At 44.9% G+C, this 17,717-nt stretch overlaps 1 protein-coding gene across 2 annotated transcripts in view; it reads right to left on the bottom strand.

The window, feature by feature from the left end:
• Positions 1 to 5,556, bottom strand: part of phf21b (PHD finger protein 21B) — a 135,454-nt gene extending 129,898 nt beyond the window's left edge. For both annotated transcript variants that reach the window (XM_072377812.1, XM_072377813.1), the window contains exon 1: positions 5,229 to 5,556. In XM_072377812.1, coding sequence (XP_072233913.1) covers positions 5,229 to 5,282 — 54 coding nt within the window. In that variant the 5' untranslated portion in view covers positions 5,283 to 5,556. The remainder of the gene's footprint in view (positions 1 to 5,228) is intronic.
• Positions 5,557 to 17,717: the final 12,161 nt, after the last annotated feature.

Here is a 17,717-nt window from a genome sequence, read left to right as displayed (position 1 = left end):
CTCCAGGCCCAGTTAAAGTCCACTTGGTTCCCACGGTCTGACCCTCCAGCAACAGCACATCTGTGTGGAGGACATTAGCCGTGACCTTTGAACCCGCCTCAGTCCTGCTTCTCCGAGCTTCCAGAAACACCACAGCGCTCATTAAAACCTTTACTCTGCATTAAGACGAGGCGAAATCTGCTCGGAGAAACTTCAAAAACCACTCAGCAGCAGGCGTATCCATGGTTACCGATGCTTTGAGTGGAGAAGCTGCGGCTTTAACTTCAGCAGAACAGAAGCAGTCCACTCTGAGATAAACCCACAGCTTCACCTCCACCTGACGGAGCCCAGAAACCCGCTGATGCAACAGAGAGCAAGTGGAGCAGCATCAATGGAGCTGTTCTTCAAGGAGGAAGGTCTGGCTTTGGATTCAGGTGGATTCTGCACTCCCACAGTTCATTTATTCACATCTGTCTGATCGTTCTTCTTCTGCATTTCCACCGATAAACAGGACGCAGCCTTTTTACCCTCGTTTAGCAGGAAACTGCCACCTTCAGGCCTCAAACTGGGCGATATGAAACCTGAGCCCGGTCATCTGGGATGATTTTTCCCTCTGAGAAGCTCAAGGTCAAGCAGAGGGAGGTTGGTCACCCTTTTCTTTAGAAGCACAGGCACAAAACGGCCGTTTAGGACCATTATTTCCAACAAATCATAGCACACCGTGAGGAAAAACCAGCCAAATGACCCAAACACACACAGGAGAGACGTTAAAAATGACAAACACCAGCAGGAGAGGAGAACCAAGCCGGTTCGAGGAGCTCGGAGGAGGTTTCATTTGACTTGATGTGGAGCATTTCACTGGTTTCTGCTCATTATTTGCATGCCAGCACATGCTTCAGCTAACGTTAGCTAAGATGCTACAGACGGGAGGTGATTAAAGCCGACTAGATACTTCTAACTCACATTATCTGTAACAGGGATGCGAGAAACGACCAAGAAAAGCTAATATTTAAAGAAATAACGGGTGTTTCTGCTCATTATTTGCATGCCAGCACATGCTTCAGCTAACGTTAGCGAAGATGCTACAGATGGGAGGTGATTAAACCCCGACTAGATACTTCTTACTCACATGATCTGTAACAGGGATGCGAGAAACGACCAAGAAAAGCTAATATTTAAAGAAATAATGGGTGTTTCTGCTCATTATTTGCATGCCAGCACATGTTTTAGCTAACGTTAGCGAAGATGCTACGGATGGGAGGTGATTAAACCCCGACTAGATACTTCTAACTCACATGATCTGTAACAGGGATGCGAGAAACGACCAAGAAAAGCTAATATTTAAAGAAATAACTGGTGTTTCTGCTCATTATTTGCATGCTAGCACATGCTTCAGCTAACGTTAGCAAAGATGCTACGGATGGGAGGTGATTAAACCCAGACTCGATACTTCTTACTCACATGATCTGTAACAGGGATGCAAGAAACGACCAAGAAAAGCTAATATTTAAAGAAATAACTGGTGTTTCTGCTCATTATTTGCATGCTAGCACATGCTTCAGCTAACGTTAGCAAAGATGCTACGGATGGGAGGTGATTAAACCCAGACTCGATACTTCTTACTCACATGATCTGTAACAGGGATGCAAGAAACGACCAAGAAAAGCTAATATTTAAAGAAATAACTGGTGTTTCTGCTCATTATTTGCATGCTAGCACATGCTTCAGCTAACGTTAGCAAAGATGCTACGGATGGGAGGTGATTAAACCCAGACTCGATACTTCTAACTCACATGATCTGTAACAGGGATGCAAGAAACGACCAAGAAAAGCTAATATTTAAAGAAATAACGCGTGTTTCTGCTCACTATTTGCATGCTAGCACATGTTTTAGCTAACGTTAGCGAAGATGCTACAGATGGGAGGTGATTAAACCCCGACTAGATACTTCTAACTCACATGATCTGTAACAGGGATGCAAGAAACGACCAAGAAAAGCTAATATTTAAAGAAATAACGCGTGTTTCTGCTCACTATTTGCATGCTAGCACATGTTTTAGCTAACGTTAGCGAAGATGCTACAGATGGGAGGTGATTAAACCCCGACTAGATACTTCTAACTCACATTATCTGTAACAGGGATGCAAGAAACGACCAAGAAAAGCTAATATTTAAAGAAATAACGGGTGTTTCTGCTCATTATTTGCATGCCAGCACATGCTTCAGCTAACGTTAGCGAAGATGCTACAGATGGGAGGTGATTAAATCCCGACTAGATACTTCTTACTCACATTATCTGTAACAGGGATGCGAGAAACGACCAAGAAAAGCTAATATTTAAAGAAATAACGCGTGTTTCAGGTCGACCTGGCTGTCAGACGTCCCTCCATCAGTGCAGTGAAACCGATTCACAGGAAAAAACCAGCAGAAATATTGAAATATCCAAAAAGTTTGGATTCTCTACAGCTGAGGAGCTGCATTTTAAGGCTTCAGTATGACGGTGCAAACATGCATCACCTGCTTTACGATCATTAGCTGCAGCACTGATACTTAAATGAATGATCGAAACCCCTTAGATTAAACTAACCGTACATATGTGGTCTTATCCTCACCAGATAAGAGGCTAAAACATGTTCTGAAGGGAAGTTTCAGCTGCTGGATCTCAGCTATTTACTCAACCCAGAGCAGGAAACAGGCTTACGAATGCATGGCTTCACTGAATAATCCCAATGTTCCCCATAAAGACGGTTGAAATGAGGCGTTAACGCAGGAGATCAGCTCCTGATCTCCAGAAAGCAAAGCTAATAACTTCTCAGGCCACTCTCAGTTCAATTCATTGTGACCTCAAGAGTCTGAATTAAGTCAAAAATCTAAACCCTGCCTTCCAAAATGTCCCTTTATAGTCAGACTATTTGTACGTTAGAGCTAAAATACGTTGATGTGTTCGAAATATAAGAGTTTTATTCTTAGATCATGTGCAGCAGCAGCTCTGCTAAAATATGGAAATCAGTTTTTAAATCAATAGAATCCAATAAAAGGAGCATTTCGTCATTTAATTTCTGTAAAAACAACAACTCAGGAGCAGCCACATGATGAAGGGACGGCCTCTTTTCCAGCTGTGCACACACCTGCATCCACAAGGTGTAAACAGAGGGCTGAGATGATGCAGCTGTGTCACAGGTCGTGTTCAGAGGCCGTGAGGCCAAGCTTTCTCAGCTCAATATCCCACCGGAGGATGCACAAAATGGAAGAAATGTGGCGCTTTGGGGTCATAAAAATGTCTCACAGAGATGATTCGGGTTGTTCTGAAGGAAAATAGTCCAAGAAAACCAACTTTTCAGCATTATTAAGTGTGCTTCACTGCACCAAAGACATGTTGGAGATCTCTCCGCTGCCCATCATGACTGAGCTGTTTCAGGGAAAACTGTGACACCCAGAAGCTGCTCGAGCTCCCAGAGCCGAGGCTGAAAATGGAAAAGGAAAACAGCAGCTCATGTATGTGAGATCAGTAGAAGTGTGTAGTGATTACAGACGTGGCCGAGCAGTCAGTGCTGACTGGGCTTTCTGCCTTTCTTCCACCCCTCCCCCCTCCATCCAAACCAAAAACAGCATCAAAGCAATCAAAATGGTAATGTTAGGCATGAATGGGGCCCATCCCCCCTCCTCCACCTCCTGCATTAAACTCTGCAGACTTTTTTCCTCTCCATGTTGTAGAAGGGGGAACTAACCACCCCCCTTTTCTCTCTCAAAATGGAAGCTTCCACTACCAAACTGAGAGAAGAAGAAGAAGAAGAAAACACAAACAACAGGGATTCAGTTTTAACATCAGCATCCTGGTTGAAAGAAAGAAAGATAGAAAGAAAGAAAGAAACTGGGTGATCTGATAGGAGCTGCTGATGGGTCTCATTGTTGGCTTTCTGCGCAAGTTTCACACAACAAATCAAAGCATAACAGCTTAAAACTGCATTCCACAAGAAATGCGATCGATTAAAGTCAAGAAGAAGAACAACAGGAAGCTAAATATTCAGGCAAAACCCCCAGAAAATGGGTGGATGCGCGGAGGTGGGCTCGAAGTTGCTGGGACAGCCGGAGGGAGCTGGCCGCGGTGCTGAACACCGCCGATCAGCCTCCTCCGGCATCCGCCCAGCCTCTGCCTTCCCCCGGCCACACTCTCACCGCCGAGCCGCCCCAAACTTAGCGTAGGACACCGTTTGGTAGCCATGGAAAAAAAAAGTGAAAGCGTAATTATGAGCGAATCAGATGCTCCCGTCTGATCACGTGACTGAGAAGAAATAACACCAGCAGACTAAGTGTAAAGTAACAAACCCGGTTGTATGAAAAAAGGGGCTAAAAAGGGCAACTTTGCACCGGTTCGGCCGGTTAAACTACCGCCAACGAGCTCCAGAAAAGTCCGAGCAGGATAGTTAGCCTTGCTGTTCCTTTATTAGCCACTATCCCCACTCTCCAGAAACATGTCGACCCACTCAAAATGGACGCTAACATTTTTCAACATTACACAAGTTTGAGCGGCGAGACGAGACGCGGCTCTTCCCCGCAGACCTCGACGGGCACACGGCCACTTATGGACAGCCGTACCCGGAGCAAAGCGTCCACAATGGGCCGAGAAATGCCAAAAACAGCCTGTCAGGAGGAACATGTGTCCCCCCGGCAGCTGTCTCCCGTCACAATCAAACGACCTGGTTCTGCAACAATGAAAGTTGACCGCGGAAAAGTCCCCGTGAGGCCGGTTTAACCGACAAACCGGAGCAGATTTCTGCTGATAAAGTTTCTGCTCACTCCCCAACCCTCCTGCCCGGCTGGAAGCCGAGAGGCTGCCGGGAAAACACACCTTTCCCCGGGCTTCGGCTCAGCAACTAGTTTGGCAGCCGACGGAGGAGCGAATTAGAAAAGTGTCTTAAGTTTAAGGGAGGAACAAAGCGGCGGCGATGGCTCCAGTTTGAAGCACCTCATAAATATTCAGGTCGCGTCCCGATCGCCTCGCGGCGCCGCCGCATTTTCACTCCAAATTCTCGGGGAAAAGAGCCTCGACAACGAGCCAAAGTACTGTTAAAAGTGCACTTAATCGTCGGACTTGGAAGTGGACGCCGCGGTTCCGGCGGACATTACGACCGACATGTCGCATAGTTCTCCCCCTCGGAGTGTTAACCCCTCATCCCTTCGCATTTCTCCCTCCTGCTCGCACTTGCTCAAACACCAATAAGGGCAGAATAACACGATGTTTCATTTACCTGATGACATTGGATTTCTACTTTCAGCGCCTCTTGAAGGCCTTGTAGTTCCATGTTCCGGTCAAAAAAGCACTTTTCTCCCACTTTCGATGCGGCCGAGACGAAGTTTAAGTGAATTAAAGATTTTTTAAAGCGACAATAACAATTGAAAGAAGAACTACTCAGGCTGCAAAGCAAGTTCTCGCTTCTTTTACAGGCTAGGACTCATCACCCACTTTCCGCCCGTCTCCAAAAGTGCTCCAAACCCGGCAGGCGGGCCTCAGTCCTCGGATGGATGCTCCCCGGGACACAACCGAACGTCAAGGGGTCCCACCGGGAGGCGGGATGCTTTTACTTTCGGTAATTTTAAGTTAAAAATCGAGGACTATATTTTGTCCGAGTCCGCGGCTTGATTTCACTTTGCCTGGGGAAAAGTTGCGCTTCGGCTGTCAATGGTAATTCTGAAGTTCCCGGATGGAGCAGAGCGAGCAGACCCCCCTCCTGACTGGGCATGCGCACTGAGCAGGGCCAGCCACAGCACAGTGAGCAGGATTTCTCATTAAAAAGTCGACTTTTTTCACCTGTAGACACAATAAACCACAACTGTGAAAATAAATTGATATCATAGAGGTCGGATTAAAACCATTTCACAGCACCATTAAGGCATCTAACCACATGCTTCCTTCTGTCCACCTGAAAAATGTCAATTAATTGGATGTGTTCAGAAATTCAGGAAATTCTCAGTTGTTTTTTCAAGATGTCAAAGCATCACTTTCACCTGAAGAGAAGAAAACAGAATCTCATCCAAGCATCCACAGTCATGGGCTGTGGATGCTTGGATGAGATTCCAAGAGAGGTGATTTTGTACTTTCTGCCAGAAATACTCAAATGTTCATGAAAAATTAAGCAAAATCATCTCCATGGCCCCCTGGTGACTGGCTGCACTGTGGGTCATACACTCCACCCCCTCCATCACGCACCACTGGCTAAACTAAAACAATCCAAGTGCGATTATAATTCATTTTCCACTTTTGTTGATCCTTCCGATCCGGCTGATATATGTAAATTTTGTTTTTTTTTCAAATAAGTCGGGTTTTAATGAGTTTTTTGATGTCATAAAAGGGGTTGTGATGCCATGATTGACACCTGTGACTGAGTAGTGGCTCAAGCTTTTGCAGAAGAAGAAGCAGGTGGAGGGGAGATTATATTTCATACAGTCTGTGTTCTGAAGCCTCACGTTGAACCTTAAACCATCAGCATATTGGTCCATCTGGAGCTGGAAGTGGCCAAAGTTAGACGAGGGTGGAGCAGGCCGAATATCTATGTGATTCTGGATGTTTTTTTAGAAAGATAAGCAGGAATGAATCTCACTATCCTGCTAAAAGTACAGACTTATTGCTAATGAAATAAGCTGATGAAGCGCTAATGCACTGGTCAGCAGATGACTATTTTCGTCTGTTTTTCACGGTGTATGGTGAAGTGCGTCAGGCTACAAAAACCCACCGGAGGGGAAGCAGACAGCGCCACGTTATGTAACCGATGGCGGAAACACTCGGCTGGAACTGGCTAAACATTCCCATCTTCATAGCTGTGTTTCATCACCCTAAAACCAACAGGTGCATTACAGGTGGGATCGTTTTGGACTGTCAGGAAGCGCTTTGCTCCGTGGCACCAGCCTGTATCTGTGTTTGCTCGTGGGCCTTTTCCTGATCCCAGGTCACAGATGAAAGGGAGGTGAAGGATCCTTAGGCAACACCACATCAATGCTGAGCTACGACATGTCTGCCTCTCCGGTTCTGCTCTCTCTGTGTGTTAAAGGCACAAAGAACATGAGCAAACTGGGGCCTAAACCTTCGTTAAATTCATTTAAAGATCTATTTATTGATATGATGCGCGTTCTGCACTGGAATTGGTGTTCACACTGTGACAGTATTTTAGAAACATGCAGGAACATGTGTTTGTTGTGTATTTATCTGCATAAAATCAGAAGATTTCATCCACAGCAACTGCCAGGTGTGAAACGGAGTTCAAGCAAACCTTCTGACTGAAGAATTAATGCGATTATGAATTTCATCCTTTAATATTTCATCTTTTTCAGCCACAAAGCTCTCGTCCACTGATGTTATCATAAATTGTGCAAATAACCTTCTTAAAGGAAACAAGCTGGTTTATTCATTCTATACTCCTGAAAAGGATTGAGTTTACTGAATGTCTAAGGTAACGCAGGCGAGCTCATTGCCCACAGCCTCAGGCAAAAAACAGAAAAGATCATTTATTTATTGGATGTTCAAGCTGGATGCCACAGAAGACAGAAAACACAGTTTTCAGCATCAAAACACTCAGACTTTGAACAGCACGTCAGGACGAGACAAAAAAAGCCTTATTTTTTGTGAAAAATACCATAAAAAGGTCATTGTAAGGTGAATTAATGGAAACAACCTGCTCTTTCCTGACTGTTTTCAGTCTGAGGGGGTTTATGCTTTCAAGCGAGTGGTTAAATATCCAAACCTATTGTTCGGTTTAAGTGGTTCAAACTATTAATGAGCCTCCTGTTCAGAGCCTGATCATGTGGCTTTCTGCCTTGATAAGACATTTAATTCATGTTCAGCATACTCTGACTTGCTGCCTGGTAAAAAATACATCTTTAGCTGATCTGACGTTCATTTATTTAAAGTGGGATTATTTCTGTGAGCAGAAGTTTGGTTTCAGTGAATCCACCTCAATCAGCCTCGATGTGGATGTAAAACTTTCTCATTTTTGAACATCTAATCGGTGGCAAACTTTCTTTGCACCCTAATCATGGATGATCTCTGTGCTGAAACAGCTGGTTTAAAAATGGCAGCTGCTACATTCACAGCTCTGCAGTCTCAACTTCATGAGAGAGAGACGGAGAGGAGAAAACCTGTAAAATATAGATGAGACATGGAAAACCTTCAATCAAATCTGTCGAGTTGAAGTTGTTGCTTCTTCAAACACAAAGAGGCTAAATGTGGCTGTTTGTTCTCAGTAATCCTGCCTGTTTTCCCCCATTTCTGTCAGCCTGGCCCCATCACCTCCTCCTCCTTCTCCTGCTCCTCTTCCCGCCCTTCGGACCCTTCCTGAGCCGTGATTGGTCAACGGCACACGCTAAAGAAAATAGGGGCGGGAATAGTGAACCAATCAGGAGTTGCAGCTGTGGAGCGAAAGGGGAGAGAACCAATGAGCGGTGGGCAGGCAGCAGGGGGGCGGGCTTGCACGCGGGAGTATGTGATCGGGCAGTTGATGAGAAGAAAAGATAACCGTTGATGCTTTGATTTCCTGTTGACTCGACAGGGAAAGTGTGAAGCTGAATATTTGATCAGAATCACAGCAGAAACGGAGCTTGTGAGAGTGTTTCTGGCTGTTTGAAGCGGAAGTGAAGCGGCGGTGAACCGGAGAGTAGCACCATGGACAGAGGCAGCAGCAGCACGCGCACAGAGGAGCGGCTCCCTCCGACGCTTTTTAGTCAATGCGGCAACTTTGAGCCGCTCAGAGGTTGAAATAACCAAATCTGTCCCCTGGCAGACACAGACACGGCCCAGAATCCCACATAAAGTTGCAGGTTTGGAGGCAGCTTCCTCCGCCGCTAGGCCGCCCGCTGACACCCTCCCCCACCCGGCCAGCTCTGCTGCTACATCAGCTGCTACTTTCCATTTCACGGCTCAGCGATGAAACTCTTCAAGTCTTTTCCGTGCTGGCATCTCCTGCCCAAGCTGCTCCGTGTTGTTCAGGCTTTAATCGCTCTGAATGGAGGCAGACTCCAGATAAACGCTTTATTTATCCTATATTTCATGTGGATGGACTGCTGAGGTGACACATGGGGACAGGGAATGAGCTTTTGTTTAAATTCACCGTTTATACTGCCATCAAAAGCAAGTAATGAACCACCAGATGGAAAAATACAATGTTCTGAGGGCCCAGAATGACCCCAAAGATAAGCAAAAACAGATGTGAAAAAGACACAAAGTGGCCAGAGTACCTCTAAAAGCTTCAAGTGGATTCAAAACATGGATGGTGAAAAATATGAGATAAAAATGGAAAAACAACAACAGCTACCAAGGCTGCCATAAACAGACCCCAGATAACTTCAGACTGACGTCGAAGGGACATTACCTAACTGTGAAAACACAAAACATTACAGCAAAGATGTCTATTTTAATCACAAAGACATCAAGTGTTTGTTCTAAGAAACCAGAAAACAGAGTTTTTTCTCAGTTCTCAGCAGCTTTAAAGTGAATCTCTGGTCTGAGCTCCTTTATTCTCCAACACAGCCTGAACCCTCTGAGACAAGCTTTCTGTCATTTCTTTAAGGAGTCTTCAGGAATAGTTCTCCAGGCTTCTTGAAGGACATCCCAAAGCTCTTCTTTGGATGTGGGCTGCCTTTTGTTCCGTTCTCTGTCAGATGATCCCACACTGCTTCAATAATGTTGAGGTCCGGGCTCTGGGGAGGATTCATCCCTCCATAAGACCTGTTGCCACTGATTTTCAGTCCACTTCTTGTGTCATTTGGCACAGCTCAGCCTTTTCTCCCTGTTTCCCTTCCTTAAGAACGGCTTCTTGACAGCCACCCTTCCATGGAGACCATTTCTGATGAGGCTTGGGCCAACCGTAGATGGATCAGCTGAAGGTCCAGATGCATCTCTCAGGTCCTGTCAGGTCACAGCTGGATTTTTTCCTCTTTCTTAAGGACATCACTTTCAGATCCTGTTCATCTGCTGGAGATAGTTTTTTAGGCCTGACACTTCTTCTTTTGTCCTCCACTTGTCCAGTTTCCTCAAATGTTTTAAGGACACACTGCACACCATGCTGAGATATGCCAAGTTTTCAGCTAATAGCTCTTTGGGAATCACCTTGTTGCTGCAGAAATCCTATTTTCTGTCTGTCAAACTGTGTTTTCTTTGCTGTTTTTCATAGATGCAGCTAAAGAAATGGGAACAAATGATGTGTCTTTGTGACAAAGTGCCTAAAGATCCAATTTAAAATGGCTTCTTTGCTAAGTTGTCTGTTCTGTGTCGACACAACACTGGTTCATCCCTTGAGTTAGGAGCCTTTTTTCTGCCTGAATGGGTCAAAGGTCAGAGTTAAGTGGCTGAACAAAGAAAAAACACTGAAAATGCTCAGGAACAAGGACTGAAGATGAGGGAAAAAGCAGAAAATATCAAAGAAAAACTGTGAAAAAGCTTCAGAAAGCTGCAGAACTATTGATCAGGACACTTTAAAGGTTACAGAAAGCTGCAGAACTGTTGATCAGGACACTTTAAAGGTTACAGAAAGCTGCAGAACTGTTGATCAGGACACTTTAAAGGTTACAGAAAGCTGCAGAACTGTTGATCAGGACACTTTAAAGGTTAAAGAAAGCTGCAGAACTGTTGATCAGGACACTTTAAAGGTTTCAGAAAGCTGCAGAACTATTGATCAGGACACTTTAAAGGTTTCAGAAAGCTGCAGAACTGTTGATCAGGACACTTTAAAGGTTACAGAAAGCTGCAGAACTGTTGATCAGGACACTTTAAAGGCTTCAGAAAGCTGCAGAACTGTTGATCAGGACACTTTAAAGGTTTCAGAAAGCTGCAGATCTATTGATCAGGACACTTTAAAGGTTTCAGAAAGCTGCAGAACTATTGATCAGGACACTTTAAAGGTTTCAGAAAGCTGCAGAACTATTGATCAGGACACTTTAAAGGTTTCAGAAAGCTGCAGAACTGTTGATCAGGACACTTTAAATGTTTCAGAAAGCTGCAGAACTGTTGATCAGGACACTTTAAATGTTTCAGAAAGCTGCAGAACTATTGATCAGGACACTTTAAAGGTTTCAGAAAGCTGCAGAACTGTTGATCAGGACACTTTAAAGGTTTCAGAAAGCTGCAGAAATATTGATCAGGACACTTTAAAGGTTTCAGAAAGCTGCAGATCTATTGATCAGGACACTTTAAAGGTTTCAGAAAGCTGTAGAACTGTTGATCAGGACACTTTAAAGGTTACAGAAAGCTGCAGAACTATTGATTAGGACACTTTAAAGGTTTCAGAAAGCTGCAGAACTGTTGATCAGGACACTTTAAAGGCTTCAGAAAGCTGCAGAACTATTGATCAGGACACTTTAAAGGTTTCAGAAAGCTGCAGATCTATTGATCAGGACACTTTAAAGGTTTCAGAAAGCTGTAGAACTGTTGATCAGGACACTTTAAAGGTTACAGAAAGCTGCAGAACTATTGATTAGGACACTTTAAAGGTTTCAGAAAGCTGCAGAACTGTTGATCAGGACACTTTAAAGGTTACAGAAAGCTGCAGAACTGTTGATCAGGACACTTTAAAGGCTTCAGAAAGCTGCAGAACTGTTGATCAGGACACTTTAAAGGTTTCAGAAAGCTGCAGATCTGTTGATCAGGACACTTTAAAGGTTACAGAAAGCTGCAGAACTATTGATCAGGACACTTTAAAGGTTACAGAAAGCTGCAGAACTATTGATCAGGACACTTTAAAGGCTTCAGAAAGCTGCAGAACTGTTAATCAGGACACTTTAAAGGTTACAGAAAGCTGCAGAACTGTTGATCAGGACACTTTAAATGTTACAGAAAGCTGCAGAACTGTTGATCAGGACACTTTAAAGGTTTCAGAAAGCTGCAGAACTATTGATCAGGACACTTTAAAGGTTTCAGAAAGCTGCAGAACTGTTGATCAGGACACTTTAAAGGTTACAGAAAGCTGCAGAACTGTTGATCAGGACACTTTAAAGGCTTCAGAAAGCTGCAGAACTGTTGATCAGGACACTTTAAAGGTTACAGAAAGCTGCAGAACTATTGATCAGGACACTTTAAAGGCTTCAGAAAGCTGCAGAACTGTTGATCAGGACACTTTAAAGGTTACAGAAAGAAATGAAGCTGATCAGGACTCTGACACCTCAGCTTTTTAAATGTTATCCTGATACAATCAGTCTGGATCTCCAAACCTTTAGATGCTATCTGAAAATAATTCAACTTATCACAAAATGATGGTCATATATCATAAAATTCATCTTTTTTTAATATTATTTGATGTTTTTGAGAATCCAAATGATCCTTTTTCATTATTCGTGGTTTGATTTGAATTTTTTTCTTTCTGCACTCATATAAAACACTGAAAGTCCATTTTTTTCTAACTGAGGCTTTATTAATAGTGTGAGCCGAGACTTTTGTGTGATGTGACGGCACTGAGGAGCCTGTTTGTGGCTGATCCTGGTGTGAGGGATGCTTTCAGGAGCAGAACCCGGACATCAGGTGGGTAGCTTCCCTCTGGATTGATTCTTACTCTTTCTTATTCATCATTTCAGTCACAACCAGTGGAAGACATGCAGGAACTCGGGCAGATTTCATATCAGCTGGACGTTAGTTTTATCTCACAGTCCACCTCGGGCCAGGCCTGGACCTGCCATCTGTCATTTCTGGCAGAACCCAGCGAGGCCTGGCCGATCCTGCAGTCAGCCCGACTGGAAATGTTTAACGTGGGATATTTAGAAATCAAACAGCCTGTAGCAGCAGCTCCAGGGGCCGCACAGAAACAGAGCATTTAAAGTTAGATTCTGGTGGTTTCCGGGACTCTGTTCCAGCAACAGAAACAGAGTTTGTTGTTTCAGCTGTTGGAGAGATGAGAGCAGGTGTTTCTTTTTAATTAGAAGCCTGTTCCATGATCTCCTCTTTCTGAAGAGCTGCAGGCAGATTCATGAAAACCGATCAAGTCCTTATGCCAGCTCTGACAGGTGAGATCAAGCAAGAAAACCCTTTATTTCACTCAGGAAAGCAGCCTGAAAACACAGCCTGGGAAGAAGGTTTAGGTTGTGAATCTGCTCTTTGATTCATTAAACATTCATTAATTTAACAGGCATGAGTCCAAAGCAAAGCTCTGATGCAGAACGGAGAGGCTGGGCTGAGGGGAGGACTTGCGGTTGGGTTGATATCGCTCATTTAGGTTGGGAACGTGTCGGTTTTCCCTGGATGAGCTGGAGGAGATGGAGGTCTTTGCTCGGAAAATGGATGAATAACCCTGAAGTACCGAGAATACAAGATAATATCAAACAAGTACAAAGCAGTAAAGACAGAATAACTACCACAAACGGGATAAAAATCCGTTAAAATCCAAGGCAAGTCAATTAAAACAGGTGCACGCAGTCTGCTTGAAGTCACTAAAGAGTGATTCAAATTGGTTAAAAGGTATCAAGATAAGTGCCAGCACCTCACAGCAGAGGGTTCCAGGTTCAACTCCCGGCTGGTTCTCCCCGTGTATGCCTAGGTTCTCTCCGGGTTCTCCGGCTTCCTCCAACCATCCAAAAACATGCTGTTAGGTTAACTGGTGACTGTAAACTGTCCCTAGGAGTGAGTGTGGTTGTTTGTCTCCATGTGGCCCCAGAAACCCTACCACATGTACTCTAACCCCGCCTCTCGCCCAATGACCGCTGGGATAGGCTCCCGCCGCGACCCGACCGTCGAATTAAGCGGGGTATAGAAGATGGATGGATGGTATCAAGATATCCAGTTGTAGAGGCTTCTGGAGTTTATTCCACTTTGAGGATCCAGTTTTCCAGGTTTTGTATTGACAAAGTTTCTCTTGATTTGAACAAGGCCCTAAATCTGCAGAAATAAAACCCAGAAAAACTGCTCGTCTTGTCTTCATGTTGATCTGAAACTTTCCCTGAGGTGGAGAAGTTGAGCTTCATTAATTTAACAGGCACGAGTCCAAAGCAAAGCTCTGATGCAGAACGGAGAGGTTGGGCTGAGGGGAGGACTTGCGGTTGGGTTGATATCGTTCATTTAGGTTGGGAACGTGTCGGTTTTCCCTGGATGAGCTGGAGGAGATGGAGGTCTTTGCTCGGAAAATGGATGAATAACCCTGAAGTGCCGAGAATACAAGATAATATAAAACAAGTACAAAGCAGTAAAGACAGAATAACCACCACAAACGGGATAATAATGCGTTAAAATCCAAGGCAAGTCAATTAAAACATGCTTGAAGTCACTAAAGAGTGATTGAAATTGGTTTAAAGGTATCAAGATAAGTGCCGGCGCCTCACAGCAGAGGTTCCAGGTTCAACTCCCGGGTTCTCCGGCTTCCTCCCACCATCCAAAAACATGTATGTTAGGTTAACTGGTGACTCTAAACTGTCCCTAGGAGTGAGTGTGGTTGTTTGTCTCTATGTGGCCCCAGAAACCCTACCACATGTACCCTAACCCCGCCTCTCGCCCAATGACCGCTGGGATAGGCTCCCGCCGCGACCCGACCGTCGAATTAAGCGGGGTATAGAAGATGGATGGATGGTATCAAGATATCCAGTTGTAGAGGCTTCTGGAGTTTATTCCACTTTGAGGATCCAGTTTTCCAGGTTTTGTATTGACACAGTTTCTCTTGATTTGAACAAGGCCCTAAATCTGCAGAAATAAAACCCAGAAAAACTGCTCGTCTTGTCTTCATGTTGATCTGAAACTTTCCCTGAGGTGGAGAAGTTGAGCTTCATTAATTTAACAGGCACGAGTCCAAAGCAAAGCTCTGATGCAGAACGGAGAGGCTGGGCTGAGGGGAGGACTTGCGGTTGGGTTGATATCGCTCATTTAGGTTGGGAACGTGTCGGTTTTCCCTGGATGAGCTGGAGGAGATGGAGGTCTTTGCTCGGAAAATGGATGAATAACCCTGAAGTACCGAGAATACAAGATAATATAAAACAAGTACAAAGCAGTAAAGACAGAATAACCACCACAAACGGGATAATAATCCGTTAAAATCCAAGGCAAGTCAGTTAAAACAGGTGCACGCAGTCTGCTTGAAGTCACTAAAGAGTGATTCAAATTGGTTAAAAGGTATCAAGATAAGTGCCGGCGCCTCACAGCAGAGGTTCCAGGTTCAACTCCCGGCTGGTTCTCCCCGTGTATGCCTAGGTTCTCTCCGGGTTCTCCGGCTTCCTTCCACCATCCAAAAACATGCATGTTGGGTTAATTGGTGTCTCTAAAACTGTCCTTAGGGGTGAGTGTGGTTGTTTGTCTCTATATGGCCCCAGAAACCCTACCACATGTACCCTAACCCCGCCTCTCGCCCAATGACCGCTGGGATAGGCTGTCGAATTATGCGGGTATAGAAGATGGATGGATGGTATCGAGATATCCAGTTGTAGAGGCTTCTGGAGTTTATTCCACTTTGAGGATCCAGTTTTCCAGGTTTTGTATTGACACAGTTTCTCTTGATTTGAACAAGGCCCTAAATCTGCAGAAATAAAACCCAGAAAAACTGCTCGTCTTGTCTTCATGTTGATCTGAAACTTTCCCTCAGGTGGAGAAGTTGAGCTTCATTAATTTAACAGGCACGAGTCCAAAGCAATGCTCTGATGCAGAACGGAGAGGCTGGGCTGAGGGGAGGACTTGCGGTTGGGTTGATATCGCTCATTTAGGTTGGGAACGTGTCGGTTTTCCCTGGATGAGCTGGAGGAGATGGAGGTCTTTGCTCGGAAAATGGATGAATAACCCTGAAGTACCGAGAATACAAGATAATATAAAACAAGTACAAAGCAGTAAAGACAGAATAACCACCACAAACGGGATAATAATGCGTTAAAATCCAAGGCTAGTCAATTAAAACACGCAGTCTGCTTGAAGTCACTAAAGAGTGATTCAAATTGGTTAAAAGGTATCAAGAGAAGCGCCGGCGCCACACAACAGAGGTTCCAGGTTCAACTCCCGGGTTCTCCGGCTTCCTCCCACCATCCAAAAACATGCATGTTGGGTTAACTGGTGACTCTAAACTGTCCCTAGGAGTGAGTGTGGTTGTTTGTCTCTATGTGGCCCCAGAAACCCTACCACATGTACCCTAACCCCGCCTCTCGCCCGATGACCGCTGGGATAGGCTCCCGCCGCGACCCGACCATCGAATTAAGCGGGTATAGAAGATGGATGGATGGTATCAAGATATCCAGTTGTAGAGGCTTCTGGAGTTTATTCCACTTTGAGGATCCAGTTTTCCAGGTTTTGTATTGACACAGTTTCTCTTGATTTGAACAAGGCCCTAAATCTGCAGAAATAAAACCCAGAAAAACTGCTCGTCTTGTCTTCATGTTGATCTGAAACTTTCCCTCAGGTGGAGAAGTTGAGCTTCATTAATTTAACAGGCATGAGTCCAAAGCAAAGCTCTGATGCAGAACGGAGAGGCTGGGCTGAGGGGAGGACTTGCGGTTGGGTTGATATCGCTCATTTAGGTTGGGAACGTGTCGGTTTTCCCTGGATGAGCTGGAGGAGATGGAGGTCTTTGCTCGGAAAATGGATGAATAACCCTGAAGTACCGAGAATACAAGATAATATAAAACAAGTACAAAGCAGTAAAGACAGAATAACCACCACAAACGGGATAATAATCCGTTAAAATCCAAGGCATGTCAATTAAAACAGGTGCACACAGTCTGCTTGAAGTCACTAAAGAGTGATTCAAATTGGTTTAAAGGTATCAAGATAAGCGCCGGCGCCTCACAGCAGAGGGTTCCAGGTTCAACTCCGGGTTCTCCGGCTTCCTCCCACCATCCAAAAACATGTATGTTGGGTTAATTGGTGTCTCTAAACTGTCCTCAGGAGTGAGTGTGGTTGTTTGTCTCTATGTGGCCCCAGAAACCCTACCACATGTACCCTAACCCCGCCTCTCGCCCAGTGACCGCTGGGATAGGCTCCCGCCGCGACCCGACCGTCGAATTAAGCGGGTATAGAAGATGGATGGATGGTATCAAGATATCCAGTTGTAGAGGCTTCTGGAGTTTATTCCACTTTGAGGATCCAGTTTTCCAGGTTTTGTATTGACACAGTTTCTCTTGGAGGTGATTGATTTGAACAATGCACGCAGTCTGCTTGAAGTCACTAAAGAGTGATTCAAATTGGTTAAAAGGTATCAAGATAAGTGCCGGCGCCTCACAGCAGAGGGTTCCAGGTTCAACTCCAGGTTCTCCGGCTTCCTCCAACCATCCAAAAACATGCTGTTAGGTTAACTGGTGACTCTAAACTGTCCCTAGGAGTGAGTGTGGTTGTTTGTCTCTATGTGGCCCCAGAAACCCTACCACATGTACCCTAACCCCGCCTCTCGCCCAATGACCACTGGGATAGGCTCCCGCCGCGACCCGACCGTCGAATTATGCGGGTATAGAAGATGGATGGATGGTATCGAGATATCCAGTTGTAGAGGCTTCTGGAGTTTATTCCACTCTGAGGATCCAATTTTCCAGGTTTTGTATTGACACAGTTTCTCTTGATTTGAACAAGGCCCTAAATCTGCAGAAATAAAACCCAGAAAAACTGCTCGTCTTGTCTTCATGTTGATCTGAAACTTTCCCTGAGGTGGAGAAGTTGAGCTTCATTAATTTAACAGGCACGAGTCCAAAGCAAAGCTCTGATGCAGAACGGAGAGGCTGGGCTGAGGGGAGGACTTGCGGTTGGGTTGATATCGTTCATTTAGCTTGGGAACGTGTCGGTTTTCCCTGGATGAGCTGGAGGAGATGGAGGT

The sequence above is a fragment of the Leuresthes tenuis genome, unplaced genomic scaffold, assembly GCF_036924035.1.
Source record: "Leuresthes tenuis unplaced genomic scaffold, fLeuTen1.0.hap1 SCAF_23, whole genome shotgun sequence".
Lineage (NCBI taxonomy): Eukaryota > Metazoa > Chordata > Actinopteri > Atheriniformes > Atherinopsidae > Leuresthes > Leuresthes tenuis.
The sequence above is the reverse complement of the archived record's forward strand: the minus strand, read 5'-3'. Positions and strand labels throughout refer to the sequence as shown.